Below are 24,165 nucleotides of genomic sequence, written 5' to 3' on the forward strand. Positions count from 1 at the left end.
CAGTTTAGGAACAACGCAAGAGGTTTTCTCATGCTATCTTTAGAGAGGCGGAACCAATTACAGAGTTTCACTTTCTTACTTCTCGATCATGTGAAACTTTATCCAGCTTTAGCTTCGAGGTGTAACTGCTCCTGGATCTACAGTAACAGATAGAACAAAATACTTCATTTGCCATTAGAACCAGGTATTGCTGAAGGCACTGTCATTATACAAAGAATATTCTGTCAGTTTAGTTTAAAAGAAGATGTAAACCCAAAGAAACAGCTGCAGCAAGTCTGAGCAACAGAAAAAAATGGTAGGTGCTGTATCACTTCCACTTTTTACCATGTGTTATTCTTTGGAAGCTTGAATATAATCTATTTTGTTTCATAAATTTTAGATATATTAAGATATAGAGTGATACTTGTACTATAATTTCAAGCCAAGTTAAAGGCAGCACTTTAATTGTAATCTCTTTTGTGTCATATGGTTCTTTGGCATAGAAAGCAGCTTACATCATAGTAGAATCTATCTGATGTAAGTTATTCATTGCTGAAGAAATTGTAAAAGGTGGTGATTTTAAAGGATGGCCATACCTTCAGCACAGAGCAGTGTACTGCGATGTATGGGTACTGTTCAGAATGGGGGTGAAATAAGCAGGTTTCATCCTGATCTGCCCTGAGCTGATTCATGTCTACTAACCTCAGTATAACTAAACTAAGGAACAGGAAATTAGCCACAGTTCTCACTGTTGAACCCTGTTGATGATTTATGCTGGAAATTGTGTATCATTGAGGTACAGTATAGCGAACAGGCAAAGTGGGGCTCCTGGGCCTTCAACTGGTTACCTATCCGACACACGCTCTCTCAACCAACACAAGGAAAATGGTCAATTGCCCAGTCTGCAGAATTTTTGGTGCTGGATCTCATTATAAAGTAATAAGATACCAAACACTAGCATAGTGGTAGCTGTCTCTCTGCAGAAAAAAATGAAAATATTTGTTTCAAAGAATTCCTGATTGGCAATTTGTTCCACCTCTCATGCGTGTGACCTTTGGAAACTATTTGCAAACTCACAACTCACTGTTACAATCTTTTTGTGTATAACTATCCTATAACAACATACGTTATAGAATAGAAGTATTTATCAGCCAAAGATACTGTATGTAGTCCATAAAATAAGACATGGTAAGTATGTGTAAATGTATATTTTTCTGTAACCTTTGATAATTTACTCAACATACTGTAGACATTAGAGATAACAGAGTTTTCAGATGCTGGATATTCGATTCAAGTGAGCATTCTGCATTTATTATAAGATGAATCAGAAATATTCTTCATCCACTGCGTTATTTCTGTTTTTATGTAAAAAACCTTCCAGTTTATTTTACAAGCCACCTAAGTTCTTCAGACATTTTCTAAAAGCTGATGTTGAGTATATTTTAACATGGTTACAAGTTAGTAGAATGCACACAAGTTATTGCAAAATTAAATATATGCCCCAAATTGGAGTTCTATTGTACATGGATCTGCTTAATATTTAATTATTTTACACACATTTACTGCAAGTAAAATTTCTGGAGAATATAAATTTAGTGATGGAAGTGGAACTTATTACAATTTTTGTGGTGAATTTATTGTTTATCAAGTTATGGCATATTGCCTCTGGAAACTATTTTCACCATTGAAAGACAGCATTCAAAATCAAAATCAGGTTTATTATCACCGGCATGTGTCATGAAATTTGTTAACTTAGCAGCAGCAGTTCAATGTAATACATAATATAGAAGAAGAAGAAACAACAATAATAATAATAATCATCATCATAAATAAGTAAGTAAATCAATTACAGTATACATAGAGTGAATAGATTTAAAATCATGCAAAAAACAGAAATGATATATATTTAAAAAGTGAGGTAGTGTTCACAGGTTCAATGTCCATCCAGACAGATGCTGCACTGTTATACCATCTTCCCATTTTTCACCATTCATCCTTCCTATTACCTTAGTGAGCAGCTTTACACAGTAGGTTTGTAGCCACAAGGAACCAGATTGAGACAATCTAATTTCACTTTACACCAATACTCCAAAAAAAAGCAGGAGGAACTGCTTTTAAAACCCAGTTATGGAATGGGTGGATGCTATTTACTGATTCTAGTAAATTTTATCTGTTGAATCAAATATCTTGAATACTGATAATGTAGGTTGGCTCGCCCAAATCAACAAACAGGTGGATCAGTACATGAAATAAATATATACTTGAGCTTGTAAGCACATTTGTTTTCAGAAGATGGATTGAAAAAGGTAATGGTGGTTCAAAGTCATCAAGATTATAAACAATGATATAACCAAGCTACAGAGAGAGGGAGAGAGGCTCGTTGACTTTTTCAGTCTGCACTGGTTCTAGAGTGATGTTTTCCACTTAAGCTTTGACCATTTATCTTTCACACCCCTTCTCCTTCCTCACTAAATTTTAAAGGTGCTTATCTAGTTTTCTACTGAACGTTACTACCGCATCAGCAAACTCCAACTTTTCATCTGGATTTTTGCATTCTGAATCACAACAACTTGCTGTGCAAAGATATTTTTCCCATACAGCAAACAAAAGAAATGCAGATACTGGACATCCGAGTTGATGTTTATATCTGTCATCTTTTGTCTGACATCCCCTTTCCACAGCAGCTTCTGTGTCAGTATGACAAAGCAGGTCTGCACAAGTAATTTCTTCTTCCTCCCACAACCCCCCACCCCTCCCCAGTAGCCCCATCGTTCTCGTATCCCTGTCTGGCAGCGATGACGTTATGCTTATCAGGTGCACTCGCTAGGCTAACACGCAGCATGGACACTTTTGTTTGTACTTGCACACTCCAGGATTGTGGCATTCTTTGACATGTCCTTTTTGTTGTTGCTTTCAGTTTCAGAGAGGGGACCTGACTTCTTCTTCTCCTTCCAACTTTTAATGGCAGTTGTCAGTCCAACTTCAAGGTGCATTACCACCTCCAGCTGGTCTGGAGTGTGGAAATAAAACCCCTACTAGTTCTTTATCAAATGAAAACTAAATTACCCTTATGAATTGTAAACATTGAAGGACAATACTGTGAATTAAATTGAAGTTATTGATTGATTTTGATTGGGCAATGTCATTGTGATCTTATTGTGATGAATGCTTTTGTGAATATTTGTGATTGTGAAGAAGGATGTGAATTCCTGTGTTTTGTTTTCATGTAATTGTTCACACTCCTGATAACAAACCCCTCCACATTCCAAAGAAATGACTATCCCTTTTCTCCTAAACTAAGGAGGTCCTTACTTAAAGGCCTATTCTGGTGTAAGTAGGGAAGGCAGAGGCAGTGTGGTAAGATGAATTACTTCAGACTGATGTTTTGCTAGCTGTAGTCCTAAAGGGCTGATGGTATATATCGGCATTTTCTCTTTTGTCATTCTTATTATTTTGCCAATTTTTGCACTGTAAATATTTTTGCACTTTTTCTATTTTTTTTAACCTCTGGCACATAATAAACACATTTTAACTGAATGTGTTATTGCAAACTGCCCTCTGATGTTTAAAATCCACACAATCATAAGGGTACCTGGCTCTCACTAAAATCAGACGGTATGACAGAGTCTGAGATTGAAAATAAGTTTCTAGTATTTACTGTTTTTATTCTTGGCATCCAGCATCTTCATTTTCCCTTTTGTTTGAACAAAGAATCTTAACGCAGATTGTTGCAACTTTTGTTTTTTTTTATTTCTCCCTGCTTTGTCTCTGGTACTTCTGTAGAATGTCCTAATTCTGTTCTCCCCTCAACAATCATTCTGCCAGTGGATGCAGTTTCTTTTTATTCATTTGAAAAAAAAAATCCTGATTCTGAGTGTTTTCTCAAAACCACCTCCCTTCCTTTCCTCATCTAAGAATGTAAACGATGACTTTTCTGCCCTGAAGGTCTTACCCATGCCACCATTCTCAAAAATCTCTTGTCTACCTTCTCCGGCTCTCTTTCCACTGTATGCTTGTGCATATGAACAAATGAAGGTATTTGCATTTTTTCATAAAGGCTCTGCATAACTTCCAAATATCCCATAATAAGTTAATGACAGTTGATCACCTGTCCAGCTCTTGGCTCCATCCCTCCCCGTCCTGTCTTCTCCTATCATTTCTGATCTCCCCCTTCCCCTCCCACTTTCAAATCTCTTACTAGCTCTTCTTTCAGTTAGTTCTGACGACAGGTTTCGGCCTGAAACGTCGACTGTACCTCTTCCAATAGATGCTGCCTGGCCTGCTGCATTCACCAGCAACTTTGATGTGTGTTGCTTGAAATTCCAGCATCTGCAGATTTCCTCGTGTTCTCATTTATATCTCCAATTTTGTAGCATACTATCTTTACTTTGCCTCCCAACACACTTCACTTTCAATTTTCAATCACAACCATCCTTAGTAAAATGAGGCTAGTTATGTGCACACATTCATGGTTTCATATTTTACATATTTTGGTTTTCTTTTAGGCTGAGGGCTTTTCTCTACCCTCCCTGCCCCCATCTCATGAATTCACAATCTCCCCAACCACCTTTTTTGTGAGAGAGAGGTTTGGGGATTTGATGTTATTGTCGCAGTTTTTTTGCGAGGGAGGGGTTTGTGGGTTTGATATTATTATCACTGTTTTTTATGAGGGAAGGGTTTGGGGTTTGATGTTCCATCCAGCGTTTTCTGTGTGGGCGAACTTTTGTGCGAATGAGAGGGTGGGGGTTTGTGGTATGTGAGTTCTGTTTCTTTTTCCTTTAAGTGCGGGGAGGGGGTTCATGTCCTTTCTTTCAACAACTTCCGTGGTTTCTTTTCTGTATTTCATGGCTATCTGGGGAAGATGAATATCAGAGTTGTATTCTATTAAATCGCCTCTGCTAAGGGGAAGAGATTTTCACTATCTACCTTTTCTATACTCTTCATTCTTTTGTAAATCTCAGTCAAATAGGTCTTCACGCTCTTTGGCTCTAAGAGAAATCAAACCAGGCTATGGAGTCTTTCCACTGAGCTACACCAAGGGATCATCCTGATGAACCTCCTCTGTACTTCTCCTGTGTAGTACATCCTTCCTATAGTGCAGAGAGCAAAACTGCACACAGTATTCCACACAGTATGATGGTGCTGTAACGTCCCTGATGTTATGTCTGTGCAAACTTTCAGCATGCCTTCTTCACCGCCTTCTCTACTTGGCCTGTTGCTGGCAGTGGTCCTTGAGTATGTACATTAACAGCCATCTGTTACTCTAACTCAGACCATATTTCTTTCTCTGTCAACTTGCACCAATGTCATTATGTTTACTTTCTGTCATTATGTAAGTTGTGAGCAATTCAGTTTAGTTTACATCTAATGTAAAAAATTTTCATTTCTATGATTTAATAATTCTGTAGGAAGATGAGAGGTGACTTGATAGAGATGTATAAACTGATAAGTGCCATAGATAGTGGACAGCCAGTGACGCTTTCCTCAGGGTGGAAATAGAGAAATGGCTAATATGTTGGGAGAGGGTCAATATAATTTTAAAGCGATTGGAGAAAGATATAGGAGTGGATATCAGATATGTTTTTTTAAAACACAGAGCGGTAAGTGTACGGAATGCACTGCCAGGGGTATGGTAGAGACTGAGGGGATTTAAGAAGCTCTTTGACAGCCACGTGGATGGTAGACAAATGAAGGGTTATATGGGAGGGAAGCATTTGATTGATCTTGGAATTTATTAAAAGATCGGCACAACATTTTTGGCCCAAAGGGCCTGTACTATGTTGTACATTTGCATGATCTATGTGCTATGAACTGTGCTGCAAAAAAAATCTAATTTTCATGGCATTTATATCCTGCCTATGTACTGTATGCCTGTGACAATAAAATTGAAATTCAGTCACTCAGTACTTTTCTGGGTCTTATCATTCTTTGCACAGACTTAGTAGCTGAGAAAACTTAATTAATTAATTAAAAATCAAGAATAAAGACCATAAGACCACAGGCTATAGGAGCAGATGTAGGCCACTTGGCCCGTCGAGTCTGCTCCACCACTTCATCATGTCTGATCCATATTCCCTCTCAGCCCCGATCTTCTGCCTTCTCCCCGTATCCCTTCATGTCCTGCCTAATCAACAATCTATCAACCTCTGCCTTAAATACCCCCAGTGACTTGGCCTCCACAGCTGCCTGTGGCAATGAATCCACAGATTCATCGCTCTCTGGCTAATGAAATTCCACAGACCATAAGGCCATAAGATATAGGAGTAGAAGCAGGCCATTTGGCCCATCGAGTCTGTTCCGCCACTTAATCATGGGCTGATCCAATTCTTCCAGTCATCCCCACTCCCCTACCCTTTGATGCCCTGGCTAATCAAGTACCTATCTATCTCTGCCTTAAATATACCCAATGATGACACCCAACAACCAAATTCCTCCTAATCTTTATTCTAAATGGACACCCCTCTATTCTGAGGCTGTGTCCTCCTCTGGTCTTAGACTCCCCCGACAAGAAACATGCTCTCCACATCTGCTCTATCTAGGCCTTTCAATATTCGATAGGTTTCAATGAGATCCCTCCTCACTCTTCTGAATTCCACTGAGTATACAGGCCCAGAGCCATTAAGTGCCAATATACGTAATGGCAGCCTTAGGTCTATCAGGTGATTATAAAATAGCATCTGGCTTGTGAATGTCCTCTGGTGAAGTAAACCAGTCTTCCTGACAGTCTGGTCTGTGAGTGACTCCAGAGGCTGACTCTTAACTATCCTGCAATGAGGCCCAACTGTGTCAGGCAGGCAAAAATGTCAGTGATACTTCCCCAATACCGCAGCAGATTATGTGACTCATTCATTTGATTCTCCTACTGTCAATAACAAACCATTATGAGAAAACTTACAGTAATGCAGCTGGCAGAACTGGCAGCTCTACAGTTCAATCCTGATCCCCAGTTCTACACAGGCGGAGTTTGCACATTCTCCAACGTGGCTGCATGGGTTTCCTCTGGGTGCTCAGGTTCCTTCTCACATCCCACCATCGATGGTATGGCAAAGTGGGGTGGCAGTCAATGCTGCTGCTGTAGCATTCCAGCAATCCAGCATCAGTCCTGAGCTTGAGTGCTGTCTATGCTGAGTTCAGGTGTTCTCCCTGTGAATACATCAGTCTCATCCCACATCCCAGAGACATGCTTGGTGGTAGGTTAAGTGGGACCAATATCCTCGCAGGCAGGTTTGTTAGAGCTGTTGGTGAGTGTTTAAACTAACTTGGCTGGGGGTGGGAACCGGAGTGTAGGGACTCAGGAAAGGACGGATAGTTAAAACGTAAAGATAGCGTGCAGTCAGAGTGTCAGGAAGGGCAGGCAGGTGACGGGACTTAGTTGCAGCCAACAGGCTGAGTATCAAATCATTAGGGATGCAGAGTGAGAAAGGACAGCAAATACAGTACTCAGTGTGTTGTATCTAAATGCAGGTAGTAGATGATCTTGTTGCAATATTACAGATTGCCAGGTATGATGTTGTGGCCATCACTGAATCGTGGCTGAAGGACAGTTGTAGTTGGGAGCTGAATGTCCAAGGTTACTCTTTATATCAGAAGGATAGGAAGGTAGGCAGAGGGGGTGGTGTGACTCTACTGGCAAAGAATGGCATCAAATCAGTAGAAAGATGTGACATAGGATCAGAAGATGTTGAATCCTAGTGGGTTGATTTAAGGAACTGCAAGGGTAAAAGGACCCTGATGGCAGTTATATACAGGCCTCCCAACAGTGGCTGGGAGGTGGACCACAGGTTACAATAGGAAATAGAAGAGGCGAGTCAAAAGCGCAATGTTATAGTAGTCATGAGAGATTTTAACATTCAGATCGATTGGGAAAATCAGGTTGGTAATGGATCTCAAAAGAGTGAGTTTGCTGAATGCCTAAGAGATAGCTTTTTAGAGCAGTTTGTTGTTGAGCCTACTAGGGGATCAGCTATACTGGATTGGGTGTTATGTAATGAACTGGAGGCGATTAGGGAGCTCAAGGTAAAAGAACCCTTAGGAACCAGTGATCACAATATGATTGCGTTCAACTTGAAATTTGATAGGGAGAAAGTAAAGTCTAATGTTGCAGTATTTCAGTGGAGTAAGGGAAATTGCAGTGGTATGAGAGAAGAGCTGGCCAAAGTAAATTGGAAGGAGCTGCTGGCAGGGATGACATCAGAGCAGCAATGGTGTGCATTTCTAGGAAAAATGAGGAAGGTGCAGGACATGTGTATTCCAAAAATGAAGAAATTCTCAAATGGTAAAATAGTACAACCACGGCTGACAGGGGAAGTCAAAGTTATTGTAAAAGCAAAAAAAAGGCATACAACAAAGCAAACTTTAGAGGGAAGATAGAGGATTAGGAAGTTTTTAAAAACCTACAGAGAGCAACTAAAAAAATCAATAGAAGGGAAAAGATAAAATAAGAAAGCAAGCAAGCAAGTAATATTGAAGTGGATAGTAAAAGTTTTTTTCAAATATGTTAAAAATAAAAGCAAAATGAGAGTGGGTATAGGACCACTAAAAAATGAGGCAAGAGAAATAATAACGGGGACAAGGAGATGGCTGACGAACTAAATGAGTATTTTGCATCAGTCTTCACTGTGGAAGACACTAGCATTATGTCTGATACTGTAGCATGTGAAGGAAGAGAAGTGGATGCAGTTACTGTTACAAGAGAGAAGGTGCTTAAAGAGCTGAAAGACCTAAAGTACATAAGTCACCCGGATCAGAGGGTTCTGAAAGAAGTAGCGTTGGAGATTATGGTGGCATCAGAGGTGACCTTTCAAAAATCATTGGACTCTGGCAAGGTGCCAGAGGACTGGAAAATTGCAAATGTTACTCCACTCTTTAAGAAAGGAGGAAGGGAGCAGAAAGGAAATTATAGACCAGTTAGCCTGACGTCAGTGGTCGGAAAGATGTTAGAGTCAATTGTTAAGGATGAGGTGATGGAGTACTTGGTGACACAGGACAGGATAGTACAAGGTCAGCATGGTTTTCTTTAGGGAAAATCCTGCCTGACAAACCTGTTGGAATTCTTTGAAGTAGGATGGATGAGGGGGATGCAGTGGATGTTGTATATTTGGACTTTCAGAAGACCTTTGACAAGGTGCCACACATGAGGCTGCTTACCAAATTAAGAGCCTGTGGTATTACAGGAAAGTTACTAACATGGTTAGAGCATTGGCCGATTGGTAGGATGCAGCGAGTAGGAATAAAAGGATCCTTTTCTGGTTGGCTGCCAGTGACTGGTGGTGGTCCACAGGGGTCGGTGTTGGGACCATTTCTTTTTATGCTGTATATAAATGATTTAGATGATGGAATAGTTGGCTTTGTCGCCAAGTTCACAGATGACACGAGGATTGGTGGAGGGACAGGTAGTGTTGAGGAAACAGGTAGGATGCAGAAAGACTTAGACAGATTAGGAGAATGGGCAAGAGAGTGGCAAATGAAATACAATGTTGGAAAATGCATGGTCATGCACTTTGGTAGCCGAAATAAAAGTGGGGACTATTTTCTAAATATGGAGAAAATCCAGGAATCTGAGGTGCAGAGAGACACTTGGGAGTCCTTGTGCAGAACACCCTGAAGGTTAACTTTCAGGTTGAGTTGGTGGTGAGGAAGGCAAATGCCATGTTAGCATTCATTTCAAGAAGTCTAGAATACAAGAGCAGGGATGTGATGCTGGGGCTTTATAAGGCACTGGTGAGGCCTCACCTTGAGTATTCTGAACAGTTTTGGGCGCTCATCTTAGCAAAAATGTGCTGGCATTGGAGAGGGTCCAGAGGAGGTTCACAAGGATGAAACCAGGAATGAAAGGGTTATATGAGGAACGTTTGATGGCTCTGGGTCTATACTCGCTGGAATTGAGAAGGATGGGGGGGGAATCTCATTGAAACCTTTCAAATGTTGAAGGGCCTAGACTGGGTAGATGTGGTAAGGATGTTTCTCATGGTGGAAGAGTCTAGGACAAGAGGGCACAGTCTTAGGATAGAGGGGCGCCCTTTCAAAACAGAGTTGTGGAGAAATTTCTTTAGCCAAAGGGTGGTGAATTTGTGGAATTTGTTGCCACATGCAGCTGTGGAGGTCAGGTCGTTGAGTGTATTTAAGACAGAGATTGACAGGTTTTTGATTGGACATGGCATCAAAGGTTATGGGGAGAAGGCCGGGAACTGGGGTTAAGGAAGAGATAGCAGAAAGGATCAGCCATGATTGAATGGCGGAGCAGACTCGATGGGCCAGCTGGCCTCATTCTGCTCCTATGTCTTATGGTCTATTGTCTAACTGACCACAGTAAACTGGGAGGCAGGAAATCTGAGAGAGAGAGAGAGGGTAGATTACAGGAAAATTAGTGCATGGGTGGGATTAGCGTGATTGTTCTGAAAACTGTCTTAGACTCAAAGGTCTGGCTGGCTTCTTTCAAAATCAGATTTATTATCACTGACAGACTTGTTTTGTGGTTCAAAGGCATAAAATTACCATAAATTATAAACATAAATAGATAGTATTTAATAAAAGGATTATCAAGTTGGTATTAATGGTGTCACGAACCCCGTAACTGGGTTGCCAAACCAGCAGAAATGGACCACTAGTTGGAGTCTGGATTACTGGAAACTAATAAAGTTTTATTAAAGAAATAAGTAACCCAGTACTCTAATTGTAAGGATATAAATGCAACAGGTTAGCAATGATAAAACACACATGTACACAGAACTAGGGTAATAGGATCAATCAAGCTCTATCACAGTCTAGGGGTAAAATGATCAGTCTCAAGTGACGCAGAATTCAGTTCAGCTTAGGACAGTTCTCAGTAATCGCTGTTGTGCAGTTGGAGAGAGAGAGAGAATGCAAATTTGATTCAGCAGACCTTTGATGTTCACAGGTGGTTTCGGGCGGACCCTTTTATGTCTTCTATGGTCACCGACTGTGACCCCTCTGTTCCGGATATGACCGTTCTTCCGCGGTGAACCCGGCACCCAGGCAAGGGCGGACACACACACCAGGTTCCCACCGATCATACCCTTTTCACCCTGTGTATCTATGGTTGGTTCCCGTGACCAGACCTTCAAACACTCACCAACTTGTGGGGGCACACCGCTCTTCCAGGATCTCGTTATCTCGTGATCTCGTGGTGTCTGTCGTGCCTTAGCGAACCTGTTCTTTTTATCCCCCTACTGGGGTATCGCCTGTCCATCAAATTTCAAACAGTTCAGGTTCAAAGCAATCGGTCTGTCAATACTCTGACTTGTGTCTCTTTTCGTTATCTCTCTCCTCTCTCATTAACATTTTGAACGTTTCTCCATTTGTCTCCCTTATCTCTCTCATCAGCATCAATCTTCTGATAACTTGGTTTTTTCATCACAATGGGTTCAGGAACCATTCAGAAATCTGATGTCCGAGGGGAAGAAACTGTTCCTAAAATATTGAGTGTGTCTCTTCAGGCTCCTGTGCATCCTCTCCGATGTTAGTAAGAAGAAGAGGGCATGGCATTGATGGTGGGTGAGGGCCTTAGTGATGGGCACTGCCTTTTGAAGATGGCCTCAATGGCGGAGAGGGTTTTGGCCTGTCATGAGGAGGAGGCAATAGAATTTGAAGGGAATTAATGGGAGTGCAGCAAGAATTTTTTTTCTGACAAAATGGAGTAAGATGAGTGTGGATGCATGTTTTGGGAGGGCCTGTTTCTGTGGATACAACGGACCGCTGATGCAGAAATTTGGAGGAACAAACAAGATGCTAGAGGAACTCAGTTAGGCAACATATGCAGAGGGATGTAGGTTTTATAGGCAGCACACACAAAGTGCTGGAGCAACTCAGCAGGTCAGGCAGCATCTAAGGAAAAGAGTAAACAGTTGACGTTTTGGGCTGAGAACCTTCATCAGGACTGGAGAAAAAAAGGTGCGGATTCAGAGTTAGAAGGTGGGGGGAGGGGCGGAAGAAACACAAAATGATAGGCAAAACCTGGAGGTGGTGGGGGATGAAGTAAAGAGCAGGGAAGTTGACTGGTGAAAGAGAAATAGGGCAGGAGAAGGGGGAGTCTGATGGGAGAGGACAGAAGGCCATGGAAGAAAGAAAAAAGGGAAGGAGCACCAGAGGGAGGTGATGGGCAGGTAAATAGATAAGATGAGAGAGGGAAAAGGGAATGGGGAATAGTGAAGTGGAAGGGGGGCTGGATGCATGACTGGAAGTTCGAGAAATCGATGTTCATCTCATGCCATCAGTTTGGAGGCTGCTTAGATAGAATATAAGGTGCTGCTCCTCCAACCCAAGTGTGGCCTCATCACGACAGTAGAGGAGGCCATGGACTGACATGTCGAAATGAGAATGAGAAGTGGACTTAAAATGGGTGGCCACTGGGAGATCCCATTTCTTCTGGAGGACAGAGGGTAGGTGCTCAGCAAAGCAGTCTCCCAATCTACATCAGGTCTCATCAATATACAGGAGCACCGGATACAGTAGATGACCCCAACAGACTCATAGGTGAAATATAGCCTCACCTGGAAGGACTATATGGGGCCCTGAATAGTAGTGAGGGAGGAGGTCTAGAGTCAAGTGTAGCAGTTGTTCTGCATGCAAGGGTAAGTGCTAGGAGGGAGATCAGTGGGGAGGAACAAATGGACAAGGGAGACATGTAGGAAGCGATCCCTGGGGAAAGCAGTAAGTGGAGGGGAGAGAAAGATGTGCTTGGTGGGGGGATCCTGTTGAAGATGGCAGAAGTTGGATGTGGAGGCTGGTGGGATGGTAGGTGAGGACAAGAGGAAACCTTTTCCTGGTGGAGTGGCGGGAGTATGGGGTGAGGGCAGATGTGAGTGAAATTGAAGAGATGAGGTTGAGGGCAATGTTGATGGTGGAGGAAGGGAACTCCTTTCTTTGAAGAAGGGGGACATCTTCTTCTTGTTGAGCTGCCCTCAAATGCAATATGTCCTCCTTCTTCAAAGAAAGGGGCTTCCCTTCCTCCACCATCAACACTGCCCTCAATTGCATCTCTTCCATTTTGCGTACATTCTCCCGCAACTCCACCAGGATTAGGGTTCCTCTTGTCCTCACCTACCACCCCACCAGCCTCTGCAACCAGCACCTAATCCTCCGTAACTTCCAACGTCTCCAAGGGGATCCCACCACCAAGTACATGTTTCCCTCCCCCCACCCTGCCTTCTGCTTTCTACAGGGATTGCTTCCTATGTGACTCCCTTGTCCATTCTTCCCTCCCCATTGATCTCACTCCTAGCACTTATCCTTGCAAGTGGAACAATTGCTATACCTGCCCCTACACCTCCTCCCTCATTACCATTCAGGGCTTCAAACAGCCCTTCCAGGTGACAGGACACTATACCTGCCAACCCATTGGGGTCATATACTGTGTCCAGTGCTCCCAGTGTGGCCTCCTGTATATCAGTGAGAACCAATGTAAATTGAGTCTCTCAGTGGCCATTCATTTTAATTCCACTTCCCATTTTTTACAACATGTCCGTCCATCGCCTCCTCTACTGTCGTGATAAGGCCATACTCAGGTTGGAGGAGTAACACTTTATATTCTATCTGGGTAGCCTCCAACTTGATGCCATGAACATCGATTCCTCAAAATTCTGGTAATGCCCCCTCCCCTTCACTGTTCCCCATTCCCTTTTTCCCTCTCTCACTTTATCTCCTTACCTGCCTATCACCTCCCTCCAGTGCTCCACCCCCTTTTCTTTCTTCTGTCCTCTCCTATCAGCTTCCCCCTTCTCCAGCCCCGAATCTCTTTCACCAGTCAAATTCCCAGCTCTTTACTTCACCCCTCTCCTCCCGGTTTCACCTATCACCTTCTGTTTCTCTCTCCCCTCCCCCTCTTTCCTACTCTGACTCCTCACTTTATTTTCTCCAGACCTGGTGAAGGGTTTCAACCCGAAACATTGACTATTCTCTTTTGCATAGATGCTGCCTGGCCTGCTGAGTTCCTTCAGCATTTTGTGTGTGTTGCTGGGATTTTCCAGCATCTGCAGATTTTCTCTTGTTTGTGATAGTTTTTTTGAGGAATGATATCCTCCATCTGAGCAGAAAAACAGAGGGGAGGCAGCCCGTATAATGAAATGAGTAAAAGGAGTACAGCAAAGCTGGTAGGTGATAGATGGGTAGATCCGGGTGACGAGGGGTGACAACCGCTAAAGCAAGGTCCTCCAAACGCTTCACAAATGGTTGCTTCAGCTACCCTTTGTTCTTTCCGTTGCAGGTCGCATTAACCAGATGGTCTCTCGTGCTGATTTACATCGTCTTCCCGTGGACCCCAGTTTTGAATTTGGGCCAGTGGTTTCCCAAAAGCCTCCCGTGTGATGTGGGGCAGGTGGGCTCCGAAGTCCTTGTGGACTGCAGCAACCGGCAGCTGCATCATGTCCCGACTGGCTTCCCCTTCAACTCCACTAACATCACATTGACTATCAACAGCATCTCCAAGGTGCTCCCGTTCTCCTTCTCTGGGCTGACCCACTTAATGGAGATTGACCTCAGGTGTAACTGTGTGCCCGTCAGACTTGGACCCAAAGACCGGGTGTGCACCAAGCCCCCACTAGTAATGAAAAATGCATTCTCCTCTTTGCCAGCATTGAGATCGTTGTACCTGGATGGTAACCAATTGTCTGGCATACCACAAGGGCTGCCTCAAACCCTCACCTTACTCAGCCTGGAAGCCAACAGCATCTTCTCTCTGGGCAGGGTAAACTTTTCAAAGCTGACCAACCTCGAGAGCATCTATCTTGGCCAAAACTGCTACTACCGCAACCCTTGTAACACTACATATTGGATTGAGCAGGACACCTTCTACAACCTGAGCCACCTTGCTATCCTGTCGCTCAAAGACAACAACTTGACCCATGTCCCCCAACATTTGCCTCAAAGCTTACGGCAGCTCATCTTGTACAACAACGTGATCTGGCATATCAACGAGACAGACTTTGCCAACTTGGTCGAGTTGGAAATCCTGGACTTGAGTGGGAACTGTCCTCGCTGTTACAACGCTCCATTCCCTTGCCAGTCCTGCCCTCCTCCAGGATATATTGATATCCCTCACAATGCTTTTGATGCACTGCGAAAGCTAAGAATCCTGCGCCTCCACAGTAACTCACTGACAACCGTGCGCAGCTCTTGGTTCAAATACACCACCAACCTCATGATGTTGGACCTCTCTCAGAATTTTTTAGTGAAGGAAATGGCTACTGCCTCATTCTTAAAACACCTCAATAGTCTGAAGGAGATAGATCTGTCCTTCAACTACCAGCTGTCAGTGTACCCCAAGTATATGAACTTGTCCACCAACTTCTCACATCTCAAGTCCCTGCAGAGCCTGAAGTTACGGGGCTATGTATTCAAGGATCTGACAAGCGAGAACCTCAACCCACTACACGGACTCAGCGAGCTCAAGCTCTTGGACCTGGGGACTAACTTCATCAAAGTGGCTGATCTCCAGATCTTCACCCATTTCCACAACTTGCAGGTCATCAACCTCTCAGAGAACAAGATCTCACCCTCTTCCACCGAGTCAGTAGATGGCTCCTGTGGGCTGACCAGCCACTTGCAACAAGAAGTTGGGTTGTTTTACGGATCCTCAGACCAGTTGCGATACTTTCGCTATGATGAGTTCGCACGGAGCTGCAAGTCCAAAAACAAGGCATATTACCACCTGCCACCAATCACACAAAGTGAATGCAGCCACCACTTCTCCACTTTGGACTTAAGCAGGAACAACATCTTCTACATCGCCAAGGAACAGTTCAAGAACCTGTCCTTCATTATGTGCCTGAATCTCTCAGGCAATGCTCTCAGCCAGGCACTCAATGGTTCCGAGTTCCTTCATCTTCCTCACCTGCGATACCTGGACCTCTCCAACAACCGCATTGACCTCCTCCATAAGTCAGCCCTCCAGGAACTGCAGGAGCTGGAAGTGTTGGACCTCAGCAACAACAACCACTATTTCCAAATGGAAGGCTTAACTCACCATTTAAACTTCATCCACAACCTGGGTAACCTCTCAAAACTCATTTTGAACAAGAATGATATCTACTCATCAACTGACCCTCAGCTGATGAGCGAGTCCCTGAAGGAGCTGGAGTTCCGAAGAAACCAGTTGAATTACATGTGGAGTGATGGTAATGACATGTACATTGGGTTCTTCAAGAACCTCTCCAACTTGAGCCGCCTCGATCTCTCAGAGAACAGACTGAAATTTGTCCCACCCGGAGTCTTCGATCACTTGCCCCATGTCCTTAAGGAGTTGGTGTTGAGTGATAATGAACTGCGGAGCTTCAACTGGGGCAGGCTTCATCTATTGAGCCAGGTAGAGCTGCTGGATCTTGGGAATAACCAGCTGAGCACCGTACCCCGGAAACTGTCCAACTGTACCCGCACTCTCCGAATCTTCAACCTCACCCGCAACCAGATCTCCAAGCTGACAAAGGACTTCCTCCAGGATGTCACTTCCCTGCAGCACCTGGATCTGAGCTACAACAACCTGAAGACCATCCAGAAGTCCAGTATCCCGGACAGCGCTGTCATACACCTCCGGGAGCTGCTGCTGAACGGTAACCACTTCCTCTGTACCTGTGATGCCGCCTGGTTTGTCTGGTGGATCAACCACACCACGGTCCATATCCCCCGCCTAGCTACTGATGTCACCTGCGCCTCCCCTAAAGCCCATCTTAACCATGCTGTGGTTACGGTCGACCTGCACTCCTGTGAGCTGGACTATCTCAGCATTTCTCTCTACTCCTTCTCTTCCCTGACCACCTTCTTGCTGCTCGTGACCTCCATTGCTGGCCACCTGTTCAGCTGGGACGTCTGGTACAGCTACCATTTCTGCCTGGCCAAGTTCAAGGGCTACCGGCGTATTCCCAATGACAAGACAGCCTACGGGGCATTCGTTGCTTATGACACCCATGACAATGAGGTGGCGGACTGGGTCCTGAATGAGTTGATAACCAATTTGGAAGAGCAGGGAGAGCGGCAATTCACTCTCTGCTTGGAAGAACGGGATTGGGTGCCAGGTAAACATGTCATGGACAATCTGTCGCAGAGCATCCATCAGAGCAGAAAGACCATTTTTGTCCTCACCAGCTGTTACGTGAGCAGTGGGAGCTTTAGAAGTGCTTTCTACATGGCTTACCAGCGGCTGCTGGATGAGAAGGTCGATGTGATCATTTTGGTTTTCCTGGAGAAGGTCTTGCAACGCTCCAAGTACGTCAGGCTGAGAAAGCGACTGTGTCCGAACTCTGTCCTGGTGTGGCCCTGTAACCCCCATGCCCAGCCCCTGTTCTGGCAGCGCCTGAGGAATGCATTAGCGACAGACAATCATCCACAGTATAGCAAGGTCTTCAGTGACATGATATAACTATCTACCTTAGATTAGTGAGAAATGATTATCTAACGAACCTAAGTGGACAATGTAACACTGGAAAACCTTTGCTATTTTTACTACAGTCATACAGGGACTTCGTACTCCTGGTGTGTTATGTGCAATTTTGGTCTCCCCAACCAAGAAAGGATACACATTTGTCTTGGAAGGAGTGCAGCAAGGGCTCACCAGACTGATGCCAGAGTTAGCTGGATTGTCCTTCAAGGAGAGATTGAGTCAACTAGACTTGTATTCCAGAAAAATAGGAAGCTATTTTATTGAAGCCTACAACATTCTAACAAGGTTTGACAGGCTAGACAGGAGGAACATTTTTCTCCATGCTGGAGGTTTGGGTTAAAGGTTATCATCTCAAGATAACTGGTCAAGATATTTAGGAGTTTCTCCACTCAGGAGGTCAGGTGAGGTGAGGGCCTCTCTCGGTCAGAGTTGACCATGAATATTCCATCCTAGCTGTACGCAAGCCTGGGCAGTACGATATGGAGAGCAAGCTGTTGCCCATGTAGCAAGCTCCCCCTCTCCACACATCTGAGGAACACAAAGAAACAGCAGAGACCCATACAGTTTGGTACCAGGAGCATTGCAGGAGTTCTCAGCCAGCACTGAACTCAATGTAAGACTGCCTCAGGGACTCCTGCTCCGGATCGTTCCCTCGGAGTTTAGTCCCAAAGACTTCCCCGTGAATGGGTATAGCAGCGAGGCAACAGAGGTTTGAGATCAGAGTTTTCTTTCTCCCAGATGAACTGCCAACCACGGCTGACAAGCTCCATCTGCCCGGAGCGACTGATGTTAAGGCTCCAGTAACCGATCTTTGCCCCCTCTCCTGTTAGTTCTTCTGGGCTTAGTAGCTAAGCCACACGTGAAGGCCAAGAGCTGGACTTGATTGTCAGAGGCTATTTGAGGCGCACTCCATAGGGAGTGTTTAATAGGTAGTAGGAGCTTGTCCCCGTTACCACTCCCACCTATAACCTTTAAGGAACCAGAAGGTGGTGAACCTGAAAAGCTCCTTGCTGCAGAAGGTACTGGAGGCCAAGACTATTAAACAGGCTCAGTGCAGATTTCTAGACAGCAATGAAAGCAGCGCTTTTGAATATTTGTAAGACAGATTGTTGATAAGCAGGAGTGAAGAGGTGTTTAAGAAGATAGGGAGTGGACAAGAATATGGTATGAGATACAAGATTTGCCATGACTGTATTGAATGGCAGAGCAGGACATATTTTCTATGATTAACATTATAATACCAATCAAACAATCAATGTAAATGTTGGAAAGGAAAGCAAATAAAGCAGGAGATGCTGAGATCTGAAGCAAAAATGTTGGAAGAATTCAGCCAGCCAAGGAAACAGAAACCAGTGAACTTTTCTGGACAAAGACCTTTATCAGATCTGACCTGTTAATGATGCTGTTTGACCAGTTCTGTTCTCCAGGCTTTTCTGATTTTGTTTTAAATATAAGAAAGGTTTGTGTTTTGTTACATTGTCAAACTATTAGCCACCCTGTATGCCTGTCATACGTATTGTCTCAGTTGATACATATGAATTAGGAGCAGCCATAGCCATTAGCCCGCTCAAGCCTGTTCCACCATTCAAAGAAATCATAGCTGATCTCAGTTTAATAATGACTACTCATAGACGCCTCTTCACTCCCTGCTTATCAACAATCTGTCTGCCTCTGTCTTAAAAATAGTCAAAGCTACTGCTCTCACTGCCCTTTGAGGAAAAGAATTCCAATCGCTTATAATCCTCAGAGAGAAAAGAAATTAATCTCTTCACTGGTGCAAGTAATCAGACCCTTGTTTTTAACTTTCTTACTTACTTACTGCCTAATATGCCACTGGCATTTAAGGCAGCAATGAAGGTCCTCCATCTCTGACGGTTTGCCAGTCAGAGTTGTTAGCCCTGAGCTGAATCCACGAACCCGGAGGACCAATGGACCACTCTCATTCTGGCCTCTACCCGTTCATCTGTCTGACATTGGTTGCCCTACCAAGAGCCAAAGCATAAAGCCCAGTCAACATAGCTCTCAGGATCATTGAGGCACACAAGCCTCCAAACTCAACAACATGGCTGTAGTCCTCTTGGAAGTTATTTTTAAGCAGTGACCCCTAATTCTAGATTTTCCCTTAAGTGGACACAGCCACTCCTCATCACTACTATCAAAACGCTTTAGGATCAAGAAAATATCTGGAAGAAATCGCAAGTCAATGAATGAGATAAATCTTATGACTAATTGGTACAAAAGTTGAAAGTAGACAATTTGCATAATTGCTGTCAATTATTCCCCTGATTAACATCAGACTGAATTTTTAATCACAGGCTTTTCAGAACCAATAAGTGACAATTCCTACATCCTTGTATAATGATGTGATTTAATGTATATCACAGCAAGAACTGTGCCAAATAAGCAAATAAAAGGATTGAAAGAAAACTGTTTAAAACTCATATTGTTTTTACTATTTTGGTGCAAATACTTAACAGTTCAGGGAGCATCTGTAGAGAGCTGACTGAATTGAAGCTGAAGTTAAATAATATTTTATCAGAAATGGGAAAGTTCAGAGCATGGGCACATTTTAGGTTGTACAGAAAGCACAGTGTCTATGTTAACATCTACGATGAATGGAGAAGAGAGAATTCATGACAAAATTTGTGTCTCGTGAATGTATTAAATATGTAGCCTGGGGAAAAGTACACACTAAGGACAATACTTTTTTGGGTCTTTAATTCCTTTATCTGTTTTAATGCAGATAAAATAAAAATGACAAAATGGATTTTTAAAAAAACACAGTTCCCGCTGTTACAATTTCAGCTTAATTCCGGTACACACCCTTGTTACGTATGAAAATATATAAAACAAAATATACAAGACCAATACGGTAGTGGCAATTCTAAAATAGAACAATTCAAACAATATCTGAATCCTGCCAACCCTGTACCTTATACACAACATCAAAAATATAAATAAATACATCTCATCTTAACTAAGAAGTATACTCACTTTGGCACACACGTGCTTAACTTCCAAACACATGCAGGCTAGGCCCTGAAACGAGTTCTGCTCGTTCACCCTGCGTAAACAGAGATTAACCCATTCACATTACTCTGTTACATTCACATTCGGTGATGAAACAATAAAGAAAGACAAAAATAAACTTTTATAAAATCTTTAACAATATATTGTTGTGGAGTTTAAATTGCTAAAAGACTAATTTACCAGGCCAATAAGGAACTTTGCACATCCACGCTATCCAGCACTGATACCTTATTTGCGAAAATCTAAACCATTCACATGTAAAACATGTCAAATTACTGATATTCTAGATTTACAATCAAGTATAAATGAATTTAGAAGAATATTGTTAAATATTATTCACCTTTCCTCACCATACAACCAGACTTCGCCATTCTTTCTAGAGCCTCACAACGTTTCTTTCTACTTCACACGTGCATAATGATATCACCGCTTTCTCTTAAATGCACAGACAGCTATTTTAGCATTACCAGGGTGAATACATAGTGCACCTTAACAATAAAAAACAATATTCAACAGTCACCTGGTTACAAGTACTACTTTTATTTATAGAGTCATAGAGCACTGCAGCACAGAAACAGGCTCTTCAGCCCTTCTAGTTCTTACTGAACTGTTATTCTGACTAGCCCAATTGACCTGCACCTGGATCATAGCCCTCGTACCCTGTTCATTCATACACCTATCCAAACCTCTCTTAACTGTTAAGATTGAACTTGCATCTACCCATTAGCAGCTTGTTCCACACTTGCACGACCCTTTGAGTGAAGATCCCCCTCATGTTCCCCTTAAACAATTCAGCTTTCACTCTTATCTCATGACCTCTAGTTCTAGTCTTACCCAACCTCAATGGTTAAAGGCCTACTTGCATTTACTCTATCTATACCCCTCATAATTTTCTATACTGCTATCAAATATTCCCTCATTCTCCTATGCTCTTGGGAATTAAGCCCGAACCTATTCAAGCTTTCCCTATAACTCAGGTCCTCAAGTCCCTGCATATTCCTTGTAAATTTTCTGTGCACTATTTCAATCTTAATAACTGCCCTAGAGATAGGTGATGAGAACTGCAAACAACACCCCAAATTTGGCCTCAATAACAAAGTATACAATTTCTTCAGTACAGTATACAATTTCTTCATAACATCCCAACTCCTGTATCAGTACTTTGTTATGAAAGCCAATAAGCCAAAAGCTCTCTTTATGACCCCACCTACCTGTGACACCAATTTCAAAGAATTACAGATCTGTATTCCCAGATCCCTCTTTTCTACTGTATGCTTCAGTAAGTTCTCTGTGTAAGTCCTGCCCTGGTTTGTGCTCCCAAAGTGTAACACCACACATTTGTCTGTATTAAATTCCATCTGCTATTTTTCAGCCTATTTTAGTCCAGACCTCACTTCAAGCCTATAAGGTTGGTTAGCCATGACTTACCATGCACATAGCATGTTATCTATCCCTACTCAGGTCCAGTCTGTAGAAATACTTACATATCCTGTCCCCTGGAATACCTTCCAGTAACTTCCCCACTACTGGTGTCAAGCTCGCCTGGTTTATTTTCCTGGTTTATTTTTAGAGCTTTTCTTAAACAGCTGAACAACATTGGCTACTCTCCAATCCTTCGGTACCTCACCTGTTGCTAAGAATGATTTAAATATCTCTGCTAGGTCACCTGTAATTTCTGCACTTACCTCCCACAGGGTCTGAAGGAGCACCTTGTCAGGTGCTGGGGATTTATCCACCCTAATTTGCCTCAGGACAGCAAACACCACCTCCTCTGTAATCTTTACACAGTCTATGACCTCACCACAGTTTTGCCTCATTTCTATAAAATCTGTGTCCATGTCAGAAGCAAAAAATCCATTTAAGATCTCTCCCCACTATTTTCGCCCCATGTATACTGTAGATTGCCACTCTGATCTTCCAGAGGACTCAATTTTGTCCCTTGCTATCCTTTTGTTCTTAATGTATCAGTAGAAGCCCTTGGGATTCTCCTTCACCTTGTTTGCTAGAGCAAACTCATGTCTTATTTTTGCCCTCATGATTTCGTTCTTAAGTGTTCTCTTGCATTTCTTGTACTCCTCAAGTACCTCATTGGTTCCTATCTGCCTACACTTGCTATACACCTCCTTCTTCTTCTTAAGCAGGGCCTCAAAATTTCTTGAAAACCAAGGTTCCCAAAACACGTTTGCCTTGCCTTTTATCCTGACATTAATGTGCAAACTCTGTACTCTCAAAACTTTGCATTTGAAGACCTCACATTTACCAAGTACACATTTGCAAGAAAACAAACTGTCCCAATCCATTCTTGCCAGATCCTTTCTGATGCCATCAGAATTGGCCTTTCTCCAATTTCGAATCACAACCCGAGGACCAGACCTTTTCCTTCTCCATAATTGTCTTGCAACTAATAGAGTTATGATCATTAGGTCCAACGTGTTATCCTATGCACACTTCTGTCTCCTGCCCTATGTCATTCCCCAAATGGAGATCCCATATCACACTCTCTCTAATTGGGACCTCTATTATGACCCACTAATAACCAGAGCATTTGTTACTTTGTGTAATTAGATCCAGCGTTAATTACATTCTAATCAGATTAAATCTATCAAAAGACACAGAAGATACTGAAATAACTCAGCAAATCAGTCAGTATCTATGGAGGCAAATGGTCAGTCAAACTTTTGGATCAAAACTTCATCAGATGAAGAGTCTCAACCTGAAAAGTTGATTGTCCATTTCTTTCCTTAGCTGCTGCCTGACCTGCTGAGTTCCTCCAGCATTTTGTGCAATGTTAAATATTCCAGCATTTTGGGTCTTTTGTGTCTCTCTCTGAAGACAACCTGCAATTGCTTTGGATTACACCTTTCAGACTGCATGCAGGCAGGGTGAGCAAAAGTCATCCCAATTTACTCGTAAATTGTTTCATTCCTTGCATATTGTGATGTCAAACAGGTATAATTCTCAGTTGCAAGTGGTGGTTGTGTGAAGCCGTTTCTCCTTTGAGTCCTCCACTGTCAGTTTTCAAGCAAGTGATTTGAGCAAAGCAGGCCTTTGCATTCTAACTAATGATGCATTTTAACTGAGGTGCTAATGGTAATCTCAACACAGTAAACATGTCATAAAACATTTTGGGGATGAGGTACAAGACTAATGAATTCTGTAATCTGTTTTTTTGTGGATGATTACATTGAACTAAGAACATGTCTACGATTCCATGCATTAACTGACTGAGGTCTTGGAGGCCTTTAGGTAGGAAGCCTGAAAATGGAACAGGGCTCACATTTATAAAACACCTTTGACAGCTTTACCATGAACTACAGTACATTACGATGAAGCAATTTATTAAATTTTGTAACTGATTTTCGGAGGAAGCATGGCAAGTCTCTGTGAGTCCAGTGGGGAGGTTGAATCGTGATGTCTCGAGGGGCCCAAGTCTGTGTCGACTGTGTCCTTTAGCCTGCTCTGGGGCTAAAGGACTGTGCATGTGTGTGGGTGGGGGGGGGGGTGGGGATGAAGGGCTTTGCTTTTGTTGTTTGTTGCTTGTTGTGTTCTGTTTTGCTCTGCCCAGCATTGTGGGCATACTAGGTTGCTACTGGAATGCGTGGTGAAACTCCAGCACACCCTTGGGTGGGTTGGTTGTAAAACAATTGATGCATTGCACTGTATGTTTCTATGTACGTGTGACTTGAATCTTCAACCTTGATTATCCAGGCAGAGCAAGATAGCACAATCACCAATGAAATGATTGAGTGAAAAATCTCTCCACTTAT

At 42.9% G+C, this 24,165-nt stretch overlaps 1 protein-coding gene across 2 annotated transcripts in view; it reads left to right on the forward strand.

Annotated features, from left to right (window-relative positions):
- tlr7 (toll-like receptor 7) overlaps nt 1-19,773 on the forward strand; it is a 47,615-nt gene extending 27,842 nt beyond the window's left edge. The window contains exons 1-2 of one of the 2 annotated variants that reach the window (XM_063051005.1): nt 135-295; nt 14,201-19,773. In XM_063051005.1, coding sequence (XP_062907075.1) covers nt 293-295; nt 14,201-17,347 — 3,150 coding nt within the window. In that variant the 5' untranslated portion in view covers nt 135-292 and the 3' untranslated portion in view covers nt 17,348-19,773. Of the gene's footprint in view, nt 1-134; nt 296-14,200 lie in introns of those variants that run through there. The other variant, XM_063051004.1, reaches the window with a different exon arrangement.
- The last annotated feature ends 4,392 nt before the right edge of the window (nt 19,774-24,165 follow it).

The sequence above is a fragment of the Mobula hypostoma genome, chromosome 6 (assembly GCF_963921235.1).
Source record: "Mobula hypostoma chromosome 6, sMobHyp1.1, whole genome shotgun sequence".
Taxonomy (NCBI): Eukaryota; Metazoa; Chordata; class Chondrichthyes; order Myliobatiformes; family Myliobatidae; genus Mobula; species Mobula hypostoma.